General features: G+C 42.2%; 1 protein-coding gene across 1 annotated transcript; it reads right to left on the bottom strand.

The window, feature by feature from the left end:
• Positions 1-457: 457 nt before the first annotated feature.
• On the bottom strand, positions 458-16263 carry LOC116399233 (NACHT, LRR and PYD domains-containing protein 3-like). The gene is made up of 10 exons (XM_031876223.1): positions 15840-16263; positions 11957-13739; positions 11700-11867; positions 6734-6904; positions 6394-6567; positions 5235-5408; positions 4904-5077; positions 4555-4728; positions 4226-4272; positions 458-1642 (listed from the first exon to the last, which is right to left on the bottom strand). The coding sequence occupies exons 1-10, from the start codon at positions 16135-16137 to the stop codon at positions 1077-1079; spliced, it is 3729 nt and encodes a 1242-aa protein (XP_031732083.1). The 5' UTR covers positions 16138-16263; the 3' UTR covers positions 458-1076.
• Positions 16264-17032: the final 769 nt, after the last annotated feature.

The following is a 17032-nucleotide window of genomic DNA, read 5'->3' as shown; positions in this document are numbered from 1 at the left end:
CAACCTCTGCAGCAGATTCTGAAGCAGACAAACCAGTTTCACTACTTCCTTTTTTTTAATTGGTGCAATACTTTCACCACGGCGGAGTGGAGATTCATAGTCCGGTGCTGCAGACACGCCCCCTCTGTGACAGTCACACAGACACACACCTGAGCAGGTGCTGACAGAAGCATCAGAGTGGAAGTTAGACGGGCCCAATAGTAATATCCCAGTCACCACAGAAAGGTCTACCCTCACTCCAGACAATGGAGATATTCTCATCTTTTTGAAAATAATGATACCTTAAAGGGTTTAGGGTGATAGCACGTTCTAAATCCATGTTTGCAGGATTGTGCCTTCAAGTTTCTAAAGTTATATTATGCTACTTCTACTCTATGTTGCAACAGACGAAGCTGCAATCATTTGTTGGAAACTAATTCATTCACCTTAATTCTGCAAATAAAACACGATTCCGGTGAAGACTTTTCCAGTTGTTTTTTTATTATCAAACAAAGCCATATAATTATCATTTGCCAGTGTAGAAGTCAAGGTGTATTATTGTAATGGTATGATAACCCCCCCAAAAAAATCAAATCGCTTCCCATGCACAAAGGATTAACAGGAAACAAGGCATGCATGTAATCCATTGTAATATTATCTCACTGACAACAGCCTCATGTATTACTCTTTGTTTCCTGTAACAGAGCCGTAATAAAGATACAAATAAACACGCCCACAATTCCGCAAAACCCTGCCGACTGGTGCAGCGTTGCCGGATTGTGAATGCATGAAGCTGAAGCGCTCGTTTCACCCTGTCACTGTGGCCTGTCCACTCTGTGCATCACGTTCTCACTCCCAAGCGTGTGAAATAACTTTGCTGACGCCCCGAACACAGCAAAAGAGGAAGAAAAGAGAAAAAGTCTTGTGACACACTTCTGTGGGTCATGAATGATTGAGAGGGATTCTTTTTATATTAGTCTATACATTGTTTTTCAGTGAAATGCTGCATATCACACCTTTAAGTTTCTGTTCATGCAAACATTCTTCACCCTTACTCTGGTATTTTATTTTCTGTATTATTTCCTCATTTAAGGATATTATACCTCTGGATTCTGTCTGGCAGACGTTCCCTCATCTATCTGACACAGAGACAGTGAGGAGGCCGGTGCACAACCAAACCCAGGGTAGAGGGGTTCAGTGAATCTGGAGTAGAAAGTGTAGAAGTGTGTCAGTGTGTCAGAGGAAATAATGTAGAAGGACAGAGTGCCAGCAGGCCAGTCCAGATACACTGCTGCTCTGGTAGTTTCTTTGAAACGGGTATGTAAGCCTGTTCGTGTGTTATTGTGCCAAAGATTGCAACCCCATCTATCGTAGCCCAGACTCCAGGACTTGTCATTGCTTCCAAACCTGCAGTCATCAGCATTTCCTCTCCTTCTCATTCCTCGGTAAGCCACTGCCATGCAACACAGTCCCTTAGTCTCAACTTCCCAGTAACAGCGACCAGTCAACCCAGTTGTACACAGCAGCTGTTGTAAGTCATGAAATCTCTCTGGATGATACGGATGAGGCTGTTTCTCCTCCACACTTTTCACCTGTCTGTTGTCCTCAGACATGATTAGCTGTCTGTGTGCTGTGTTTGAGTCCAGTATGAGTTCACAGGCATCTGATAGAGAGACACAAAGCAGTAGAACATACTGTTATAGACCCTTTTATAGTAGTAAACAATGATGATGTTTAGTACAGTGGAGTACAATTGCCAAGCTATGCAAAGGTATTAATCACTAAAGATCAGAAATTTGACAAATGGTGACGGACTTCCAGATCTGTGTGCTGTTAGTGAGTGGGTAGAATACATTAGTAAGTGGCCAAATATTAAGGGGCCAGATATATACATGTGGTGGTGGAGAAACCAAGTGTGTAACATTACACCACTGAGACATTACGAGATACAAGTCACTAGATACTTCCAACCACGTCATCTGTGTTCATGAACAGAACGTCAAATACCATGATACAGACTTAGAGTTTAGATTTTATTGAGTTTTATAATGGGCATTTCAAACACCAGCATTATTGATCAGTCCAGTGGTGGTCAACACGTACGCAGCTGGTGTTTCAGTTTAACGAGTGACCATGTTAACTGGTGACTCTCTGCCCGTGGTGATGGCAGCTGTTGTAAACACAAACAGGACCTGTAGGTGTCCTCGTAAAAGCCTTCAATCTATTTTAAATACATATTCATCTGTGTTTTTTATCTACGCCAACCATTTACGTAAGGTACTACGAGCAACCACGGACGCATTCAGCTGTCACCAGTTAACAAGGTCACAAGTTAAACTGAAACACCTGTTGCTCTGAAACGGTCGTGATGCTTTTGGAATTCTGTAAAACTTGAGCATGCTGTTGGAATATGGAATAATGGAACATGACACAATCAGACATTTTGATGCTTGTAACAGTTTTCATTCAATGTTTAAAGCTTGATAACTTGTCTGTGAGAAAGAAAGATTGTAGCTGACCCCTCTCACCCTGGACATAAACTGTTCGAGGCCCCTTCCATCTAGCAGGAGACTGCGGTCCATCAGGGCCAAGACCTCACGCCACATGAACAGTTTTTTCCTATCTTCAGTTGGGCTAATCAACAAAGCCCGGGACCCCCACTGACTCTGTCATCCCCAGGACAATTTCTTTCTGGTACACTCTCCTGCACATCCCTTCTATGTTTCTTTATTTAAATACACCTGACACTTTTACATACACTTACATTATACTTGTTTATAGTCCTGCTATCTGTGTGTTTGTGCACTTTATTTAATATTTTATTACACATTTTAATGTTTCTTTTTTTTGCACTGTGTTGATTGTTAATGTTATGCACCACCCGTCATGTCAAATTCCTTGTATGTGCAACATACCTTGGCAAATAAACGGTTCTGATTCTGATTCTGATGAATGGCTGGGGCCAAACGTCACTTCCGTTGTCAACATGCTCACAAATATTGTTGAGGACATTTGCTGTTAACTGGTCTATAGTCAGCAATTCTTGATAGTACCGCATTAACAGATATTAACATAGATTTTAATGCTTTAAAATTGTACATTATTTCTGTTGTATAGGCTCACAACAAATCATCAAGGACTCTCATCACCCCCGGAGTTTTCCATGTCCACTTTAGCCACGCTATGTCATGATTACATGCATGTCCACGATTTTTAGCAGCAAAAATTAGGCAAATAAGACTTTATTAATGAACACAATTTCTGATTTCTGTTATAAAAACAAATTGTGGATGGGGAGTTGAGCTTGACCATCAAAGATCTTGATATTTGTAATATTTTATTTCATTTTATTTCAGTTTTTTACTGAAGAGCCTTTTGATAGTAGTTTCTCAAACATTTTATTCAATTTAAATTTTGTTGTGTGAATACCTTATGCCACTTGCCTAATGTGCCTCCCCATTTTAAAGTTAGTTGTAGCCCCTCATCTGGGTTGATTAAAGGTCCCTCCATTTTAAAGGTGCTATATATGGGATTGGGATTATTTCCATTGCCTCTTAATGGTGCACAACATGACGACCGCTGAGCTAACAGCGCTAACAGTGCAAACAACGGCAACATTTTACAACACTCATTCCTCTGTTACTCTGTGTGCAGGCCAGGGTCCTGCAAAGTACTGCAGTGGGTCTTAAATTAGCCCATGTGTTAGTTGGGCTAATGTAAAGTTGTCAGTCTGGTGACCTCAACAGGAATGTGTGCTCTTGGAAAATGGTGAAAAAACAGGATGGACAGGCAAGCAATCCAGAAACTCCAACATATAGGAACAAGTAATACCGAGGAGGGAAACATAAAGATACGACATGGAACTTCTGCTAATTGTGGCGGTCCCTGTGGACAGAAGCAGTAGTGTTTATGACAACCAGAGTCCCTTTAGAACTCCTCTCATTTTACTGCAGCAGGGTCTGACAGTCTGCCCCTGGTTCTTCCATGCCTCCCTTCCCTCCAGCGGGTCCAGCAATACAGCCTGGGTCTGTCCACGGTGGACTGGTCGCTGCCAGAGGACCCGCTGGAGTCTGAGCTGAAGGAGTTTCTGGTGAACCTGTATGTTTTCATGATTTTGTGTGGAAGCCTTTATTGTAGTGGCTGAATCACTGAAAAGACCAACATGATTAAATCACTGCAGGTCTTCATCAGGATATTTTGGAGTGCCTGGATTGCCTTCTTGTTTATCAAATAAAAAAATACTTACACTTCTGCAGACCAGCTTTTAACCTCTGCACTCCGCCATGGTCCACTCTGAAACAATGAACATAGTAAGAAACGCATAAGCTATGATGGCCCTCAGGTGTAAAAGGCAACATTTAAAAAAACTGAAAGCATAACTTTTCACAAAATGGAAAAAGCAGAGACTAAAATTCTTGTTCTAAAATGTTTTTGTTGTTATGTTTTCTTAGTTTTCTTGGGAGCAGATCCTCTTTATGATATCTGGCATGGTATAATGCCATGTTTCTACAATAGCCCAGAATAGACAAACCAAACACTGGTTCTACAGAGCTCACAGCCCTCTATGAGCCATACTTTAGAGTCTCCAGCCCCCACTGTGGATCGTCCAGTCCAGCAGAGAGGAGCTTCACTCCTGCGTCTCCTGGATGGTTGTAGCTCAGGTCCAGCTCTCTCAGATGGGAGGGGTTGGAGCTCAGAGCTGAGACCAGAGAAGCACAGCCTTCCTCTGTGACCTGACAGCCTGACAGACTGTAAACATGAATCAATACTCAATTACTTGTTGTTTTGACTGTGAAGATTCAAGGAATCAGGACGCAGTAACAACAACCATTAATACAACTGATCTGGACTCGTAGATCACACACAGGTTAACAATCTGGTCATGTGAGAGAAAATGTTTAGTGTGAGAGCCTTTAAATCTAACCTGAGAGTTTCCAGTCTACATTGAGGAGTCTCAAGTCCAGCAGAAAGAAGCTTCACTCCTGAATCCTGCAGGTCGTTGCTATTCAGGTCCAGCTCTTTCAAACTAGAGGTCTGTGAGCTGAGAGCTGAGGCCAGAGCTTCACAGCTTCTCTCTGACATCTTACACTCACTCAACCTGGATATAATTAGTGATGATGACAAAGAATACTCGTTTGTGAGTCTACAACTAAAAAACTCATGCCCGGAAAATAATTGTTTGTAATACATTATCTTAAATTTTTCTAAATATATATCAACGTCTCTAGAGATAACAAATATTTCACTGAGCTGACCTGAGAGTTCCCAGGTTACAGTGTGGACTCTCCAGTCCAGCAGAAAGAAACTTCACTCCTGAATCCTTCAAGTTGTTATGACTTAAGTCCAGCTCTTTCAAGACGGACATCTGGACGTTGAGAACTGAGGCCAAAGTTTCACAGCTCTTTTCAGACAGGTTACAAGCCCTTAGCCTGAAGAAGAATAGAAAATTGTAAAACAAAAATAAAAAAATGTTAAATTGGTGCATGCAGCTTCCTGCTGCGGTGAAAATACGTCCCTCAGACGTGCTTAAATGAGACGCTTCTTTGTGGAGAAGTCAGAGTCTCCCTTGATCCTCCAGGGTGAAGAGACGCTCTCAATGCTGTTCAGCTGATTAGCAACCTATGACTTTGTTTTATTCTGTTTAATCTGTTAGTGCACATTTTAGCTGTTTGGGCTTGTTAGATCTGTTTGATTTTGTTTTATTTGTTTGTATGCTTTTTATAATTTTTCTATATCTTTATCCTGTAATAAATACTTAAAAGACAGAAAGCTTGAGATATTTTTGATTTCTCTCAAGGAAATACTTTCATTTCCACCACATCTATTACAGACCAAATCCTATAATTTCCCATTGGTTACAATGCCTTTCTGGACAATGAATTACAATTAGATAGTGAGTCACTGTAGTGCCAGTCAAAATGGGAAACAATATGAAGTGAAGAGGAGTTGATCTTTCTGTCGGCTCTGCTAGACGCTCTCTTGTACTGTTGCTGATTTGTGCTGTGAAAGAAGAAACAGAGAAAACTTCCTGGTAGGGTGTTGGATCAACCTTCAAGCTTGTTTGACTTCTTCATAGGTTTGAGACATTGATGTGCATCTCTGCAACAAACCCCCTTCGTTAAGGTTAGGTTTATGGTTGGGTTTAAAATAAGCACACCGGTCTTGAGCAACGATCTTCTGCCGCCCACCATAATCGATCTCTCCCACATTTTAAACTTCATCACTTGTTCAGGGCGTAGCATATTCACGCCGATGCATTTACTTACATTGTAGTCAGTCCACACTACATGGCTTACAAATGACACGCAAAAAGCAAGATCGGCATTTTATTGCAAAATGACTTACAAATTGTCATCTCATTCGTGCACAAAATGGTTATAGCGGGCTGATGTGACAGTCCAGAAACCAGCTGACCTGAGAGTTTCCAGTTTACAGCGGGGATTCTTCAGTCCGGTACTGAATACCAGCACTCCTGAATCCTGCAGGTCGTTCATACTCAGGTCCAGCTGTCTCAGACCAGAAGACTTGGAGCTAAGGAATAAGCCCACATCATCACAGCTATTCCACGTCAGCGCACAGCCAATCAAACTAGAAATAGAATAAGTGATAAAGACAAACATCACCTTTCTATTTACCAGACATAATCTAGGTCTAGAGTGTGGATTAGCAAAAACAAGATTTTCAGCAAATATTAAGTCACTCTCTAAATGACAGCCATCAAACAGATGTAGGTCTGGTTAAACAGAAAGCTGACCTGAGAGTTTCAAGTCTACAGTGTGGACTCTCCAATCCCACAGAGAGCGGCTTCACTTTGTCCTTCAAGTTGTTGTTAGTGAGGTCCAGATCTTTAAGACTGGAGGACGGGCAACTGAGAACTGAAGACAGAGCTTCAATACTCTCTGATGTCAGCTTACAGTTACTCAGCCTGTTGAATCATCAATAACAAAAATCCATAAAAAATAAGGTTGGAGTCAATGCAGTCTGACAGAACTCAAATTCACTGAAGTTCATTTTTATTAGTTTTGATTGTGTCCTGATTACATCTGTAACGTTATGACGTTTAATGTTAGTATGTTATGAGAAGTAAGAAGCTGGAGGAAGTGAAACAGCAGCACTTGCCCCCCCCGCCCCATGATTACCATAACTGAGTTGCCATTCAGCAAAATTCCAGTTTATTTCAACGTGCCATATTTCCCAAAAATTTGACCATTGTGACTGTATGCATCATGCCAACTTTGCACTCGTCACTTCCGTTGATATTCAGGGAAAATTATATATATATATACAGTGGGTACGGAAAGTATTCAGACCCCTTTAAATTTTTCACTCTTTGTTTCATTGCAGCCATTTGCTAAAATCAAAAAGTTCATTTTATTTCTCATTAATGTACACTCAGCACCCCATCTTGACAGAAAAAAAATAGAAATGTAGAAATTTTTGCAAATTTATTAAAAAAGAAAAACTGAAATATCACATGGTCATAAGTATTCAGACCCTTTGCTGTGACACTCATATTTAACTCACATGCTGTTCATTTCTTCTGATCCTCCTTGAGATGGTTCTACTCCTTCATTGAGTCCAGCTGTGTTTAATTAAACTGATTGGACTTGATTAGGAAAGGCACACACCTGTCTATATAAGACCTTACAGCTCACAGTGCATGTCAGAGCAAATGAGAATCATGAGGTTGAAGGAACTGCCCAAGGAGCTCAGAGACAGAATTGTGGCAAGGCACAGGTCTGGCCAAGGTTACAAAAGAATTTCTGCAGCACTCAAGGTTCCTAAGAGCACAGTGGCCTCCATAATCCTTAAATGGAACAAGTTTGGGACGACCAGAACTCTTCCTAGACCTGGCCGTCCAGCCAAACTGAGCAATCGTGGAAGAAGAGCCTTGGTGAGAGAGGTAAAGAAGAACCCAAAGATCACTGTGGCTGAGCTCCAGAGATGCAGTAGGGAGATGGGAGAAAGTTCCACAAAGTCAACTATCACTGCAGCCCTCCACCAGTCGGGGCTTTATGGCAGAGTGGCCCGACGGAAGCCTCTCCTCAGTGCAAGACATATGAAAGCCCGCATAGAGTTTGCCAAAAAACACATGGACTCCCAGACTATGAGAAATAAGATTCTCTGGTCTGATGAGACCAAGATTGAACTTTTTGGCGTTAATTCTAAGTGGTATGTGTGGAGAAAACCAGGCACTGCTCATCACCTGCCCAATACAATCCCAACAGTGAAACATGGTGGTGGCAGCATCATGCTATGGGGTGTTTTTCAGCTGCAGGGACAGGACGACTGGTTGCAATTGAAGGAAAGATGAATGCGGCCAAGTACAGGATTCATACACATTTTGACCAATGGATTTCCATGACTTTTCCATGACTTTAAACCAAAATTCCATGACCAAACATTTTGTGAAATCTCGGTGTATACATGAAAAAGTGAGAAAATGTAGTATTTAAACTAACAATGAGAATTCCAAAGCATACAGTATACCTTAAATGACACAAACGAATGAGAGACAATAGTTTGATTAAAAGAATAAACATTTATAAATATACTCTGGTTGACACTGACACATCAATAAGAGCTTTAGTAGGTAGCAGCATCCAGCAAGTGCACATATTGCTTTCCCTTTTGTAGTGAAAATTTTTCATTGAACCCTGTTACTGTATGGCTTCATATTAACTTCCACTGTTACTGTACAGCTGTTAGAATTGTGGCCTGTCTTCTATTTGCAATTAATATGCATTCAATCCAGTTCAATTATTTAAATGGAAATGATAATCTACTCTGGCTATGGTAGTTTATCAAGAGTAAAATAATAGCTGTGATCTATACACACCTCTGCATTAGCAACCCGCTGAAATGAAGGTACAGGCACCTTAACCCTCTCATTACTTCAGGGTTCTTGAGAGCAACGTGGGACTGTTGGTACACTGGCTGTGGTCATCACAGTGAACAGTGTGATGAGAGGGCACGTGAGCCCTTGTTGCTGTAGTTCATCTCCTTAGAGCAGAGGCTGCATTTAGCATACCCTGCTTTATCAATGTATTTAAAACACTGTGACAGCAGGAAGCTGTACTCACGTCTGTTTAGACCTCCACCTTTATCCAGGCCCAGCTCCACCTTTATCCAGGCCCAGCTCCACCTTTATCCAGGCCCAGCTCCACTCACATCTCAGCCCTGCATCAAGCTGCGCTACACAAACAGCCTCCTCTCCCTGAAGCTCTTTGACCTCATCATCTCATCAGTATCTGGGCCTCATGTTTCGTGGTCATCAAAGTTATTCTGACCACGAAATCATCCTCATTCTACTTTGAGTTAAAACAAACAACCTGCAACCAGATGCGCCGGTGTTCCGGTTTAACGTTAATGAGTGACCGCGTGAACTGAACCGGAACACGGGGGGGCTGCATGTTTCATCACGTTACGTTTGTTCCTTCTAAATCGCGATAATGACGAACGTTAACAGTCGATAAAGTTCCGCATGCTGTGGACGTTAACTTAACCCAGCAAGTCTGAACGGTAACGGAACATGACATAACTCAAACTTTAACGGAGGGAAATGAAGACGCTGATTGGCCAAGACTCGACACATCAAAGATGTTCTATTGCGAAGATCACGACATCACCTTTTCTCCTCGTCTCACTCTAATCTGAGAAACGCTGGCTGGCAACTCAGCGTAAATGAACGACATGAAAATATGAATATAACAAATTTCCATGACTTTTCCAAAACTTTTGGGATTTTTTTTTTTCCATGACTTTTTCAGGCCTGGAAATAACCATTTAAAAATTCCATGACTTTTCCAGGTTTTCCATGACCGTACGAACCCTGCAAGTACAGAGATATCCTGGAAGAAAACCTCTTCCAGAGTGCTCTGGACCTCAGACTGGGCCGAAGGTTCACCTTCCAACAAGACAATGACCCCAAGCACACAGCTAAAATAACAAAGGAGTGGCTTCGGAACAACTCTGTGACCATTCTTGACTGGCCCAGCCAGAGCCCTGACCTAAACCCAATTGAGCATCTCTGGAGAGACCTGAAAATGGCTGTCCACCAACGTTCACCATCCAACCTGACGGAACTGGAGAGGATCTGCAAGGAAGAATGGCAGAGGATCCCCAAATCCAGGTGTGAAAAACTTGTTGCATCATTCCCAAGAAGACTCATGGCTGTACTAGCTCAAAAGGGTGCTTCTACTCAATACTGAGCAAAGGGTCTGAATACTTATGACCATGTGATATTTCAGTTTTTCCTTTTTTAATAAATTTGCAAAAATTTCTACATTTCTGTTTTTTCTGTCAAGATGAGGTGCTGAGTGTCCATTAATGAGAAATAAAATGAACTTTTTTGATTTTAGCAAATGGCTGCAATGAAACAAAGAGTGAAAAATTTAAAGGGGTCTGAATACTTTCCGTACCCACTGTATATTGGCAAGCAAAAGTCTCCTGTGGTTGTTTGAGTTTGTCACAGGACGTATAGTCCCTTAGAATGACCCATAGGAACAACTATAACGGGAGCTACATCCAGGTCCACCTGCCAGCTCACCTAACCAACCTACACATTCATTCTCGCTCGCCGGCTTGTTTCCATGTGTGAAGCTGACTTTCACTGCAGTTATACTGTCTTCTAGGTCACAGAAAGAGCTAAAAAAAGAGACTTGGAAATGTTTCCGCTATGAAGCTAAAACAAATGAAAATGCAGCTTTGATCGACCTTGGTGTCCTCGAGACTGTTTCTTCTCCCTAAAGTCAACTGGCAGGAAAGGCAGGGAGGCTGGACCAAACATGAAAAACACATACAAAGCTATTTTATGTGAGGGATTGTAATGTTAGCTGAGCAAAAAAGCGATCAACTTCCCTATGCAGTTAGCCATAACGGCTACTCAAGGCTACTTGTGTCTTTTTAGACTTGTCAGAATCAGAAACAATAGTTAATGTAAAACTAATTTATATTTGGAAAGATGTAAAAGACTTGCACGGTTTTCCCAAATATACATTTCCCCTCCAATCTCTACAAGTGAGGTGGCGAGTGCAAAGTTAGCATGATCCAAGGATTTGGACAAATAGAAATTTTGAAGATAATGATAATGATGGAGCAAAATTTAGAAATGACCAACAATTCCAATTGATCCTGTCTGGACCATGAACATCTGTACCCGAGCATGTGAGCGGAGTGAAGTGTGAGTGGAAGGATTTTGGATGTAGTGCCGGGTAGATTTTCATAAAAGCTTGAGCGTCACCTTATCTCCCGCTCCAATTTCACTCCGGTACTGCACACACTATGAGTTTGAAGCAGTCCTATTGAGTTCGACAAAGAATGTGTGTGTATTGCACATGTATTGCACAAGCTTGTATGATGCAAAAAATGTCAATAACTCCAGAACATTGAAAATCTGTAAACGGCGAACAGCTCCGTGAATGATGAGCTGAAATTCTCACCGGTCCACTCTGCTCACATGCCCTGGTTGTACCATATATCATGGTAATCCATCCAATAGTTGTTGAGATTGTTAAATATTAACCAAAAGAAACTAGAGAAAAAGATTACCAATCTCTTTAGCATCGATCATCTGGGAACCATAAATGTCTCTACCAAATAAGATGTTTCATATATTTATACCTAGATTAAAGTGGTGGACTGACCACTGACCTTGCTATAAAGCCACACAGATATCGTAAAACTGATGTTAAAAACAGCCTTAAGTAAAGCAAGCAGACCTGAGAGTTTCCAGTCTACATTCCTTCAAGCCACCCGTGAGCTCTTGGATTCCAGAATTTGTCACATTGTTGTAGCTCAGGTCCAGCTCTCTCACATTAGAGGTCGGGGAGCTGAGAGCTGAGGCCAGAGCATCGCAGACTCTCTGAGACAGCTTACAGCCACTCAACCTGTGGATGTCACAGTCAGAAAGAATAAACAAGAACATAAAAATGTAACATTTACAATATCAAATATGTCAAGTAAGTTGTGCACCTACAGAGATAGACTGGAGGCTTGAAGCACTGGAAGCAACCTCAGAAGACTTTCCTCTGAACCAGAGAATTTCTTCAGGTCAAACACATCTAACTTGCTCTCTGATGACAGTAAGATGAAGACCAGAGCCGACCACTGAGCAGGAGACAGTTTGTCTGTGGACAGACATTCTGAACTGAGGTACTGTTGGATTTCCTCCAGCAGAGAATGATCACGCAGCTCATTCAGACAGTGAAACAGGTTGATGCGTTGCTCTGGAGAGGGATTCTTCCTGATCATCTCCTTGACGTACTGGACTGTGTCCTGATTGCTCTGTAAGCTACTTCCTGATTGATTCAATAGGCCTTGAAGAAGTGCTTGATTGGTCTGCAGTGAGAGGCCAACGAGGAAGCGGAGGAACAAGTCCAGGTGTCCATTTGGACTCTGTAAAGCCTTGTTGACTGCACTCTGGAAGAGCTGATTGACTGAAGAGTGCCCAGTGATGAGAGCAGACTGTGGGGAGGTTGATTGTTCTTCTGACAAGACGTTGACACCAGAGTTGACGAAGGACACAATGACATGAAGGGCAGCCAGAAACTCCTGAAAGCTCAAGTGGACGAAGCAGAATCGTTTGTCCTGGTTCAGCCCACGGTCCTCCTTAAAGATCTGTGTGAGCACGCTTGAGTACACAGAAGCAGCTTTAATGTCAATGCCACACTCTTTAAGATCTGCTTCATAGAAGATCAGGTTGCCTTTCTGCAGCTGTTCAAAAGCCAGCTTTCCCAGAGACACAATCATCTTACTGGTCTCTGTGTTCCAGAGTGATTCTCTCTCAGCTCCTTCATGATATTTGACATTTGCCAGTTTGGACTGATCTAAAAGAAAATGGATATACATCTCAGTCAAGGTCTTGGGCAGCTCTCCTCTTTCTGTGGTTTTCAACAAATCCTCCAGAACTGTCGCAGTGATCCAACAGAGGACTGGGATGTGGCAAATGATGTGGAGGCTTCGTGATGCCTTGATGTGGGTGATGATTCTGCTGGCCAGCTCCTTATTCCTGAATCTCCTTCTGAAGTACTCGTCCTTCTTTGGATCAGTGAACCCTCTCACCTCTGTCACCATGTCAATGAACCCTGGAGGGATTTGACTGGCTGCCTCGTGTGTTGTGGTCAGCCAGAGGCAGGAAGAAGGGAACAGTTTCCCCATGATGAGGTTTGTCAGCAGCACGTCCACTGAAGCCGAGTCGGTAACATCAGTCAGGATCTCGTTGTTGTGGAAGTCTAAAGGAAGTCGACACTCATCCAGACCATCGAGGATGAACACAAGCTGGAGTTTATCAAAACCACATATTCCTGCTTCTTTGGTCTCAGCAAAGAAGTGATGAAGAAGCTCCACCCAGCTGTATTTTTTTTCCTCAAGCAAATTCAACTCCCGGAGAGTGAATGGAAATACAAACTGGATATTGTTGTTGACTTTGTCTTCGGACCAATCCAGGGCAAACTTCCGTGTCAAGACTGTTTTCCCAATGCCTGCTGCTCCTTTTGTCAGTAATGTTCTCACTGATCCATCTTGACCAGATAAGCATTCAAAGAGGTCTTCTATGTTGATAGCGTGATCCAAATCAACTGTTTCTGTGGATACCTCCTCTTCTGTGTCGACCTCCCCAGTCTTGTCCTCTGTGATGTAGAGGTCAGTGTAGAGCTCCTTCATCAAAATCTGCTTTCCAGATGTTGTGGCTTGCTCAAACAAATGCTGAAACTTCTTCCCCAGGTTGGATTTAACTTTACGCTGGCAATCAATGAGAGTCTCTGAATGAATGTGCAAGAGATGACACCAATTACAATATGCTATATTAAGTGTAGCAATGCTAACATTTCCAGTCTCTGTGTGTTTGTATGACACTGTGCCTTGTACTCCTCCTCAAGCGACATTAAAATATACTGGTAATTCAAAATTAAGTTTTTCAACAAGTGAACTAGTGGTTGTTTGTTGGGGTTTTTTTTCAAGAAAAATGCTGCAGTGCACATTACATATGTCCCCGGACTTTAAACCAACCAACAACAGACACTATTGGCAGAGGTAACCACTCCACCACCTGTCTCCCCTGTTCCCGGTAAAATGGCTAATCCTGACCAGAGTGGGGTGGGGGTGGCCTTGGCCCTTTTGACAGGGTAATACTGTGAGCAACAAAGTGTGGTGTGCAGTGGCGGCTGGTGGAACATTTTCTAGGTAGGGCCATCCTATCAATTTCAGCAAACATCACAGTATGATTTAATGCAAAAAAATAAAGTATCAAACACGCATTACTACTTTGCAGTTAAATATTTAACATTTATTCCAACATGAAAAAAAGCAGTAAATAACACTTATATAATATAATAGAACATGTTTATTTATTGAGATGCCCCTATGGACCTTGTTATAGGAAGTAAAGATTAGGAGAAGTAAACATGAAGTGTAATTATGAATACTGATGTTAAATTAAGCTATGATGAGTTTTCACTGTTAATTTACCATCTCAATTACATGTTGATGCCTCCATCACCAAGTTAAGCAGATGAGACTGAGGACAGCTATGTAGAAGAAAAGATCTTCACTTTGCCTAATATGTAGCTTGACAGAGTTTTCCATGTGTGTCCTGGTGTTCTCATGTGTCCTTACCTCCTCATCCCTCACTCCCTAACTGTCATGCTGGATCTGTCCCCGTTGTTTTAAAAAGCTAACATGACAGCTAGCATGACGTCATCCAGCTAGCCAAACCTGTCTGGTGTTCAGCTAGTACAGAAGCTTCGCTTGTACTGCTTCCCTTTCCCGCTAGTCTGCTGTCTGATTGTGAGGTCAGGCTGATCTGGGATCAGCTCTTTAGCCTGCAGAATCTCCGCCAAAGTTCTCCTCTCAAATGGGTCTTGGAAGAGTAGTGCTCGCGCTGGCACTTGCGCTCGCCTGTAGAGACTTCCTGACGAGAACGCGCAGCTAGGGGGGCAAAATCGTTTTGGCCCCACACTGAATCTATTTGAGGGCGCTGATTGGCTAAATTGTATGTCACTCATTTATATCTTTAATCAGCAATTGGCTAAACTGCTTCATAGACCCGCCTCTTTTGGGCAAAAACGATTTTGACCCCCTAGCTGCGCGTTCTGAGACGTGTCGTGCACACAGGCGGAGAGCACGAGCAGACGAGCACACAGACGAGAGGACGAGCAGGAAAAGCATATATTTTGCGCAGATATCACATTTTACACATATTACTGGGTACATTCCACAGTTCAAAAACAAATATTGACAATTTGTATAATTTATTATACATATATATATATATATATATATATATTTTTATGTGGCTCAAGGTGGGGCCAGGCCCAATTGCCCTCTATTGGCCAGCCGTCACTGGTGGCGTGGCGTTTTACAAGTCGTTTTCTTTTTCTACTCTCGTCCACAATACAGGAAAGGGGCTTTAGGTGGGGGGGCCAATGACCCTTGGAGCTCTACTTTCGACGCCCCTCTGACCCAACATCTTTAGAGGGCCTCATCTGACTCAAAAACAATCATCTGCACCCTTATTCCTGTTTATAATCATTTACCTAATGTGTTTAGAAATTGCCAATATGTATGGCAACTGACAAAAGCCAAAAGGCACGGTGAAACATTTTGGGGACACCTAAATTATGTGCTGGTGCACCGAAATTAAAATCAGTGTAACCTGTTTAAAAAGTTGGTATATGGCAGAGGGATGTCTGGCAGCACAGAGCAGTAAGGGAGCAGTACGACACATTATTTTACAGTTGGTGCCAGTGGCACATCTTTGCCATGGTTACGGGTGTAATTTGTCGCACTGCAGTTACACAGCTAACTCTTTCTGTTTTGTGCATTTCTTTATCTTCTTTTTTTCCCTTTATTGTTTTACTTACCTTTGGATGTTGAGCTGATGTTTGATAATCGCTGCACCAAGTCATTCTTTTTCATCAACTTCAAAACCATAATGGTCACCTCCACTGCATTTTTTTCGTAGGTCTCTATGATCTCGTCCACTGTGTCCATCCTGTCCGCATTCCCTAATTGAATCTTTGACATTGGTGAGAAGCCTCCCAAGACCTCAGCCTGCTGCAGGTACCATTTGAACTTTTTGAACTCTTCATCTGCCAAATCCTCCAATGTTGCCAGCAGCTCTACAGGTCTTGCCATGGTTTCTTCTTGCTGAAATACCATTACCCATAGAAATAGAATTGGATTAAAACAGGCATTGTTTCTATTGTCTTTTGACTTCACAGAAAAGGGCCAATGTTACAGCATTAGACCCAGCGCTGCCACTGGCCACCAACCCGCTCTTTGGCTTATTTTCTGTAACCAGTGTAGCTAGCAAGCCAGGTGCCAGCTAGTTAGCTAGCTTGCTAATTCCACCATGCTTTAATGCTACAATGCTGTCACTCATCTGGCAATAGCAATGTGCTTTCCTGCGCTGTGACAAGAGTGTGTGGATGGAGCAGTAAGTTTAATTTAATTTTACTTCAAGTTTTACTCATTTACGCTTCATAAGGGTACTCGACTGTTGGCGACTGTGGCTCAGTGGTAGAGCAGGGTCGTCCTTCAATTAGAGGATCCCCGGCTCCGCTAGTCCATGTCAATGTGTCCCTGGGCAAGACACTTAACCCCAAACTGCTCCTCCAGCTGTGTGGTGTGTGAATGTTGTATGAATGTTAGTTAGCCGCCGCTCTGACCATCCTGCCACGTTGATTGGAATGGAATCTCTGTTCTACTCGGATTCTATTTTCATGATTACACCTTGGTCACAATTTACAGTCAGGGTGCTTTTCATTAACATCAATTAATACAGTAATAAGTATGTTATGTAGTATTTAACAGTTTGTGAATGTGTTGGTTATAACACTACAAGTATTACAGTGCTACAAGTTTGGCACACGAGGCAACCCTTAATGTAATAATCATTAGATAATATAAACTAAAATGTATTCATGATGTGTGTATTTGTCAAAGGGGTAGTACAGTGATTTAGTGCCTTACCTCCATAATGTTGGGAGTCTCATAAGCGACAGATTTAAACAAGAGTGGTCAAGATCAGAGCATGTTCTAACTTTTAGTCCCT

This window comes from Anarrhichthys ocellatus, unplaced genomic scaffold (genome assembly GCF_004355925.1).
Source record: "Anarrhichthys ocellatus isolate YVR2014 unplaced genomic scaffold, GSC_Weel_1.0 scaffold106, whole genome shotgun sequence".
Lineage (NCBI taxonomy): Eukaryota > Metazoa > Chordata > Actinopteri > Perciformes > Anarhichadidae > Anarrhichthys > Anarrhichthys ocellatus.
The sequence above is the reverse complement of the archived record's forward strand: the minus strand, read 5'-3'. Positions and strand labels throughout refer to the sequence as shown.

Bases quoted from the DNA above. Each gene is read 5' to 3' on its own strand.
- LOC116399233 (XM_031876223.1), bottom strand. From the start codon at position 16,137: ATGGTATTTCAGCAAGAAGAAACCATGGCAAGACCTGTAGAGCTGCTG. The intron at 5,409-6,393 runs GTCAGCTGGTTT...ATTCTTCTTCAG, and splicing joins TGTAAACTGGAAACTCTCAG to GCTAAGGGCTTGTAACCTGT. The intron at 4,729-4,903 runs GTTAGATTTAAA...TCATGTTTACAG, and splicing joins TGTAGACTGGAAACTCTCAG to TCTGTCAGGCTGTCAGGTCA.